Raw genomic sequence first — 8518 nt, forward strand, 5'->3', positions numbered from 1 at the left:
CAATATCCTATATCCTAGCATTTGGTCACTAAATCCTGGTGATTCCACATTTTGTTTGTTTGCTTGTTTTTTAAAGGCAGGGTCTTGCTCTTATCACCCAGGCTGGAGTGCAGTGGCGCGATCACAGCTCACTGCAGCCTCAACTTCCTGAGCTCAAGCGATCCTCCTGTCTCAGCCTCTCGAGTAGCTGGGATTATAGGCATGAGCCACCACGCCTGGCTAATTTTTGTATTTTTTTTATAGAGATGAGGTCTTGCCATATTGCCCAGGCTGGTTTCAAATTCCTAGGCTCAAGTGATCTGCCTGCCTCAGCCTCCTGAAGTGCTGGGATTACAGGCATGAGCCACCATGCCCAGCCTGCCCAGATAATTTTTAATTTTTTTGTAGATACAGGGTCTCACTATGTTGCTCAGGCTGGTCTCAAACTCCAGGCCTCAAGAGATCCTTCTGCCTCAGGCTTCCAAGGCTCTGGGGTTACAGGCATGAGCCACTGTTCCAGCTGATTCCACGTCTTTAATCTCTTCCTGATCCCTCTCCCTAACCCCTCTGTCCTGTCGCTCTTGCATTTCTTGCCACCTGCCTCCTACCTTGTTTCCCTAGTGCTAGGCCCTCCCTTTCATCAAACTACACTGCTGCTTTCTGAAAGATCTGGAGCGATCTTTCTGAGAAGCATAATTGATCGTGTTACTACTCTGCTCAGAACTCCTCAGTGGCTTCTCATTGCGCTTAGGAAAAAGTCTGGACTCTCTGGCTTGGCATTCAAGACCTTCTATAATCTGATTCCTTCTCAATCTAACCCTCCCGTACAAACACATGGGCACCACAGGCAGGCCATAGCGAACTGCTGCACACAGTCCCCCAGCCACCTGCTGAATACCTTCTTCCCCTGACCCATCTCAGGCCTCCTCCCATAAGCCCACAAGCTGTCCAGTACCCAGCCTTTATCACAGCACCTGTAACACATTACTGCCCTTAAATGGGACCTGGGTCTTTTTGGAACAGAAGAGAGTGGAAGGCAAACATCACAGATGTACCAGGGTGCTACAATTTATTGCAGGTGTCTTAGGAGAGAAAAAAAGGTAGAAAAAGGAGAAAGCATGAATAAGAAGACGGCCAGGACCCTAGTGGTGCCAGAGCCATAGTCACAGGGCCAAACGCCCTATACCACCCAGGTCTGGACAAAGGTAGTGGCTCTGGGGGAGGAATCCTAGGGCCTGGGGCCTCAGACTGAAGTCTGCTGGGCCTGCAAAGGGCTGGGGAGGGGCCAGTTGTCCTTGCTCATTAAGGGAGAGGCTGTGAGGACTGTGGGGAGGGAAGGCCATGGGAGGAGATGGGGCAGTTCTTTGCCCCTGTGTCCCTGATGCTGCCTCCCAAAGGCACAGTCCCCATGCTCCCCACTGCCCTCTAAGGAGAAAGCTTAGTGGGAATGGCACCTGGAATATAGAAGAGAACACCTGAATGAGATGGGGTCGGGGAGGGGGCTGCTGAGTGTCTTCATTGCCTTCCACTTCCCTTTCTCCAGCCTCCTCAGTTCCAGATTTTGAGGAAGCTGTCCCAGGAACCTGTGGCCACAGCCATCCCATCAGCTGTGACTCCCAGGCAGCTGACCCTGTTATCGTGGCCAGAGAGGATGCCTGAGGAAGAAGGAAAGGAGTCAGCCTGTCTCTCCAAGCTGATTTGGAAAGCAGTGTGTGCATGCATGCAAGTGTATGCGTGCATGGGTGTGGGTGTGGGTGTGGGGGGTATGTGTGCATGTGTGCGTGTGTGTGCATGTGTGGGTGTGTGTACGTGTGTGTGTGTGCATGTGTGCTTGAGCACATGCATGCAGGGATCCTAGACTTGGTAGGCTGGGCTCAACCCCTGAAGAAGGCTAAGAGACTGAAAGAGGATTAGCCATAGGGCAGGGGGTTCTCTGTCAAGAGCTTTGGTTGGGGGAGGGCTGGGATCAGACAGAGAAAGGCTGGAAGCATCTGTGTACTATGAAAAAAAGCGAGGGCACCTTGACAGGTGCTGGAAAACAGAAGGCAACCGCTTATCCTATTTCTTTGTTTCCAGATGAAGAAACTGAGGCCCATGGAGGAGTGACTTGTGCAAGGTCACTCAGAAAGTGAGCAACAGAATTAGGATTTGGATTCTGCCCCGGCCAGTGTTATTTTCATCAGCACCTGGCCTCTTGATAGAGAAGAAGCCATCCTATCTGACTAACTTCAGGCTAGTCTTAGATGAGCCCTAGGCTGCAGTCAGGGCCCTCGGGCCACTCCAGATCTCCTTGATTCTGCCTTGATTCCATGTTTCCCTGAGGCTGTCTTGCCTCTCAGTGGGTGTCCCTGAAATGCCAGGAACCCAGAACTGACCGGACAGTCATGGTCCACGGATCTCCTAGGGCAGGGAGCAGCCATGGCATTGGGCAGTGGAGAGAGGCTGCTTAGAGCAACACTGAGGGAAGACAGTCCTAGTTGGGAACCAAGGGGTACTGGATTCCGTGGGTGGAGTCACCCAGTGACAAGGGACAGCAGTAAGAGAGTCTGAAATGAGAGCTGAAGGGGGCTAGAGAATGGGGAGGGAAGGCTGGGGAGGGTCCTTCCAGCTGAGGAAGCAGCAGCCAGGGCTGGCCCTTACCCACACGCTCAGACTTCATGGAGTCCCAGACATTGCAGTTGAAGTCGTCGTAGCCAGCGAATAGCAGGCGGCCACTGAGGGAGAAGGCCACGGACGTGATGCCGCAGATGATGCTCTCGTGGGAGAAGCAGATCAGCTCCTGGTCTGCCCGCAGGTCAAACAAGCGGCAGGAAGCATCATCCGAGCCCGTGCAGATGGCCTCTCCATTGGGGAAGAACTGAGGGCACAGGTGGCAAGTGCGTCAGGGATCAGACCTGGGCAGCCCACAGCCTCTCCCGCCCTCTGCCTCCCACCTGACAGCTCCAGGGCAAGCCGCTGCTCTCAGCCTCCCTGCCTGTCCCTTCCTTGGTTTGGGGTAAGAAGCAGCCCTGCCAACACATATCACGTGCCAGTGACTTCCCTATGCCCCTCACCCGCTCTGCACTGTACAGCGCTGCAGGCAGGCATCATTTCCACGTCGCAGGCAAGAGCACCAAGGCTTGCCTGCAGTGACCTGGCTAGAAGGGCAGACGGAGTTTGTCCCAGACTCCTAGACTACACAAGTGGGCTGGATCAGGGTGTGCAAGAACAGGATCAAGTACAAATGCAAGGCCTGAATCTCATTGCGAGGAAATGTCAGATAAGCTCAAACGGAGGGCGAGTCTATAGAAAACTGGTTTGTACTCTTCAAAAATGTCAATGACATACAAGACAATGAAAGGTGGGAAAACAGTTCCAGTTTAAAGGTGACGAAAGAGATATGGCAAGGAAATGTAATGCACGTTTCCAGATTGGATCCTGGACAGAAAAAAATGTTAACTATCGTGGACACTTTTGAGGCAATTGGTGAAATTCGAATATAGACTGTAGACTATAGTATTGTGTCAATGTTAAGTTTCCTGATTTTAAGACTCATACTGTGATTATGTTACAGAAGGGCTTTGTTTTAGGAAGTACTTAAGGGGTAAAGAAACATGATGTCTGCAACCGACTTTCAAAAGACACAGAAAGAAAATGTGTATCTACATCTAAGTGTGTATGTGTGTGTTTATCTATGGCTATTTCTCTACAGAGAAAAAATGATAAAGCAAACGTGATAAAATGGGCTGGACATGGTGGCTCATGCCTGTAATCCCAATATTTTGAGAGACTGAGGCAGGAGGATTGCTTGAGCTCAGAAATTCCACCTCAGTCTGGGCAACATAGTGGGAACCCATCTCTACACAAAAATCAAAACATTAGCCAAGCGTGGTCACACGCACCTGTAGTCCCAGCTACTCAGGAGGCTGTGGTGGGAGGATTGGTTGAACCCTGGAGGTTGAGGCTGCAGTGAGCCATGATCGCACCACTGCATCCAGACTGGGCAACAGTGTGAGACTGTCTCCAAAAAAAGGAAAGAAAGAAAGGGCTAGGGAAGACTGTGGGCATGGTGGCTCACACCTGTAATACCAGCACTGCACTCTGGGAAGCTGAGGTGGGAGGATCACCTCAGGTCAAGAGTTCAAGACCAGCCTGGCCAACACGGCAAAATCCAGTCTCTACTAAAAATACAAAAATTAGCCGGGCGTGGTGGCGCACACCTGTAATCCCAGCTACTCGGGAGGCTGAAGCAGGAGAATTGCTCCAACCCAGGAGGCAGAGGTTGCAGTGAGCCAAGATTGCACCATTGTACTCCAGCCTGGACGACAGAGTGAGACTCTTGTCTCAAAAAAAAAAAAAAGGGGAGGTTGGCTAGGGAAGCTATGGGAGGGGCAAAGGATGTGTATTGTATGTGTTGTGGGGAGTGTGGGGGAAAGAGTTGGAGTGAAGCAGGGGTGGGGGGCGCACTCACACAGATGGCGTTGATGTCCGACTCATGGCCAGTGAATGTCTGACGGCAGGTCCCCTCTCGCACATCCCAGAGCTTGGCGCTGGCATCGCAGGCCCCCGAAATGAAGAGATTGAAGTCAGGAGACACAGCCAGGCTCATGCAGTCACCCGTGTGCCCCACAAACACAGTCTTCTGCTGCCCAGTCTCAATGTCCCACAAGGCACTGCCAAAAGGGAGGGAGACTGTTAGAGAAAGGCCAGGCCCACTCCCGAGCCCCAACACCAGCAACGTTCAGCCTCACCACGTGGTGTCCCCCGAGCTGGTCACAATATTGTTGTCATCCAGGAAGCGGCAGCAGGAGAGATAACCTGGAGGCAGTTAGAAGGACAGTGCCCTAGCTGCAGAGCCACAGCCCACTGGAAACCCAGGGTTCCCTGAACCCCTCAGGAAGGGAGGAGAGGGTCTCTCCCTCACCTGTGTGAGCAGAAAGCTCCCGGCTGACCTTGACATTGCCCTCACGGGATTTGAGGTTGTAAATGGAACACATGTTGTCCAGCCCCCCACATGCCACAAAGTTCCCTGATGGGGCATAGGCACAGGTCATGACCCAGGAGGAGCGCAGTGGGATGGCGTGCACCTGCAGGGAGGGTGGTTTGAGCAGAGATGGGACCGGAGCCAAGCTCCCAGCTGGGCAGAGGAGGGTAGGCATAGCGCCCCTAGGAAGGATGAGGTGGTGGAGGCTCGGGGAGGCAGGGCTGGTACCTTGTTGGTGGTGTAGCTGTCCCACACGATCAGCTTCCCATCTTGCGAGGCACTTACCAGCAGCCTGGGGAGAGGGCATCCCATATCATGCAAGCCTCTCCTTCCCACCTTCCTCAATCCCGCTCTCGCCCTCCCATTCTCGGATCCCCCCCAAGCCTCACTTAGAATCAGTGGCCCAGTGCATGGCATAGATCTTGGCCAGGTGCCCCCTTAACGTCCTCCGTGTCCGCATCTGGACTCGTCCCACCACCTCTAGGCCAGACACCAGCTGCAGAGAGAGGGGCACTGAATATCAGGGTGAGCAGTTTACATGCCCAGATGTCTGTCACTGCCACTGATCTATACAAGTTCCTGCTCTGTGCCAGGCTGTAGGTCAGGCCCCCAGCCTTAGAGAAATAAGTCTCTGTCCTGGAGTGTCTTAGACTGATGTGGGAAAGAGATGCATGCATGGCCAGGGGCGTGTTGCTAAGTGTTTAACAAGCACCTCTCCAGTGTTGGTGAGGAAGGTGGGAAGGTGATTTCCATGATCTGAATACTTGCACTTTGACCAATTTCCAGCTGCCAGTGTGAGGTCATTGGAAACAGATTTGGGAAGAGATGCACATAGCTGGCTCTCCCAAGCCGAGAGGAGCCTGCTTTCACCCACCACTGCAGCATGGCTAGCTTTTTAACTGGGTGCCTGGGCATCACCATGACCCTGAACTGCACCTCCTGAAATTTGTGGTACTATGCCCCTTGACCTCTAACCAGATTTTAGACTTAGGCTGGGGGTCCAGAGTGAACAGACTTGATTTGCCATCACTTGCTTTGCTATCTTTTTAAAAACAGTTAAAAACAATTTTTTTTATCTATTAAGAAGAGATCTCACTATGTTGCCCAGGCTGGTCTCAAACTCCTGAGCTCAAGCGATCCTTCCACGTCAGTCTCCCAAAGGGCTAGGATTACAGGCGTGAACCACTGCGTCCGGCCTGCTTTGTTACCTCGGGCAAGTTACTTCACCTCCCTGAGTCTGTTTACTCAAGGTGTAAAATGAGGCTTATCATAGCACCTACCTTACAGAGATATCATGAAAATTCAATGAAATTAGGTATTTATGCAGTTTAGCCCAGTATCTGGCTCATAAAAAGTGTTCACTATTAACATATTTAATCCAATCTAAGATGCATCACTAAGAAAGAAAAGATGCTGTCAATTCTAATTGAAACGATGATCCACTATTGAATGCACCTTGATTTCAGAGATGTCAAAATGTGAAGAAATGTGCATCTTAGAATTGACAAAATACAGTATAGAAAACTAGCAACTAGAGTCTACAAGGGCTTTATAATTTACAAAGTACTATCGCCTCTTCATCTTCAAGGCCCTGGGAGGGGGCCGTGGTGACTCTTGTTCTACGGATGAGAATAGGAACCGCGTCTCCATCTTTTGCATCCAATACGGTGCCTGGCTCAGAGCAGGTCCCGCTAAATGTTGGTCGAATGAATTAATTAATGGGCTTCCTCACTCCAAGGACATGCTGTACTAATGCTCGGAGCAACGGGCTATTGCGGGTCAGGGAGCTCCCTTCCCCTCCCCCCATGCCCTGCCTTCAGGGGGACAGGGGGTCTTACCTCTGCCAGAGTAACGTCAGCACAGGCTTTCCTGGCATCCTGCAGGGAAAGCAGACATCAGGGGAGCAAGGGCGAGGTGGGGGTGGCGGGTGCATGGGCCTTCAAGGCAGGTTAGACTTGGGGCTCTGGGGCTTGGGGGTCTCAAATATGCGAGCCAAGTTTGGAAAGTCCCTGGTCACTTGTAGTCACTCAAGAGCAAACCCAGCCCCCTCTCCCTGGGCCACACTCCCTCATGTCCCCAGCTCTGTTTTCTGGGGCCCCAGTGGGAGGGCTCTGGAGTTACTGCAATCTGCTTCTTGAGCTGCTCCGCTTCCTGGCGCAGTTGCTCCATCTCCCCCATGGCAGACAGGTCGAAGGGTAGCTCTGGCTCCTGCCAGGAACATGCGGTTGGTGTTGAGGAACCCCCCACCAGGCTGTGCTTCTGCCCTTCGTGCCCATACCAGACTCCAAGACACAGGGAAATGACTGGGTGGCTGCACCCTCTCCCCAGCTAGGCCCTCCAAGTTTGGGGTCCTTTGCATCCAGCCCCAGCCTGCCTGAGCCCTGCCTGCGCCCCAGCCCAGGAGAGCAGAGCCCAGGCCAGCTCCCTCTTACTTGGGCTCTGGCTGGACCTCGGCCGGGTTTCCAGCTCCGGTTCCTGGGAGTCTCCTTACTCCCTCAGCTGTGACGCCTGCGCCCTCCCGTCACCTGCCCAGGCTCTGCTGCCAGAGAGTGGCCTGGCCCCGACCGGCGGGGGGTTGGGGGGGCCTGACAGGGAACGGTAGAGCCAACCACGACGTCAGGCAAATGAAATCAGCTGGCAGGGGTGGGGGAAAGAGGACAGGGAGGGAGGGAGGTGTATGGATTCCAGAGAGACTTGGGCCCAGCCTGGAGGAGGGTTGGGGGCAGGAGTGTGGGGCCATAGAGAGGAGCGGCCCCCACCACAAGCCCTGAGAGAGGAGCGGGTGAAGGGGTGCTTCCCTGGTCAGTCTCTGCAGGCAGAGATGAGAGCATCAGGCCCCATGGCATTAGAGCAAAGCTGTGAGGATTAAGGGTTGGGGTTTGGGAGGGGTGCAAAGGAGCAGAGGCAACTACAGCTCCAGTGGCCCCCCTGGTCGCGGCCCCCATCCATGGTGATGATCTTGGCAGTCAGGACCACTTAGCAACCAGGCCAGGAGGCGGGATATAAGGGTGATAGATGGCCCCATTGTCAGTACCTCAAACTGTGCCCCTTAGCTCAGGTGGTGGGGAAGAGGGTTTGGTGAGTGCGGGAGGGTAGAGGCAGGAGCTGAGATTAGAAAGGATTGATCTGGATAATCCTTCTTCTTGACAAACCCCAACCAGCTGCCTCTGGGTCTGATCCCGTGGGGGGAGAAAGGTACAGGGGACCCACAGAGAAGGATGGACAGGTCTGCCCCTGTTGTGGGTGGGCAACGGATTTCAAGTGGAGGGGAGCCCCGCACCCTGCTCCCAGGCTGGGGTCTGGCCCCCTCCTTGCCCTCTCGAGGCTGTAAAAGCAGGAGTCAGAGAGAAAGCAGGCAGCCCTAAGTCTCAGCAAAGCTCAGAGAGGGAAGATAGGGCTTAGACTTGGAGGCCTAAGGAGCAGCTGCCAGGGGTTTGGGTCATTTGCATGAGGGGAGCAGGTGGCTGAGATTTCCCTGACAAATCACAGGCTCCAGGGGCCCCGCCTCTGCGAGGCCCAAAGACACCTGTCTCCTCCCAGGCCAGCCAGAGCCACCCCCACCTCCAGCCATCACAG

General features: G+C 53.7%; 1 protein-coding gene across 3 annotated transcripts; it reads right to left on the reverse strand.

The window, feature by feature from the left end:
* Positions 1-1031: 1031 nt before the first annotated feature.
* Positions 1032-8454, reverse strand: GNB3 (G protein subunit beta 3). Of its 3 annotated transcripts, none has more exons than XM_063639760.1 (10): positions 7375-8454; positions 7064-7150; positions 6781-6819; positions 5332-5438; positions 5171-5234; positions 4883-5045; positions 4713-4776; positions 4430-4631; positions 2620-2836; positions 1032-1634 (listed from the first exon to the last, which is right to left on the reverse strand). In XM_063639760.1, exons 2-10 carry the CDS (start codon positions 7118-7120, stop codon positions 1528-1530), a joined length of 1020 nt encoding a protein of 339 aa, XP_063495830.1. In that variant the 5' UTR covers positions 7121-7150; positions 7375-8454; the 3' UTR covers positions 1032-1527. The 3 variants fall into 3 exon arrangements, with proteins under 3 accessions (XP_063495830.1, XP_063495829.1, XP_063495828.1); XM_063639759.1 differs by having other exon boundaries at positions 4710-4776; XM_063639758.1 differs by having other exon boundaries at positions 1033-2836; positions 4710-4776.
* Between the last annotated feature and the right edge of the window lie 64 nt (positions 8455-8518).

The sequence above is a fragment of the Symphalangus syndactylus genome, chromosome 5, assembly GCF_028878055.3.
Source record: "Symphalangus syndactylus isolate Jambi chromosome 5, NHGRI_mSymSyn1-v2.1_pri, whole genome shotgun sequence".
In the NCBI taxonomy this organism is placed as follows: Eukaryota; Metazoa; Chordata; class Mammalia; order Primates; family Hylobatidae; genus Symphalangus; species Symphalangus syndactylus.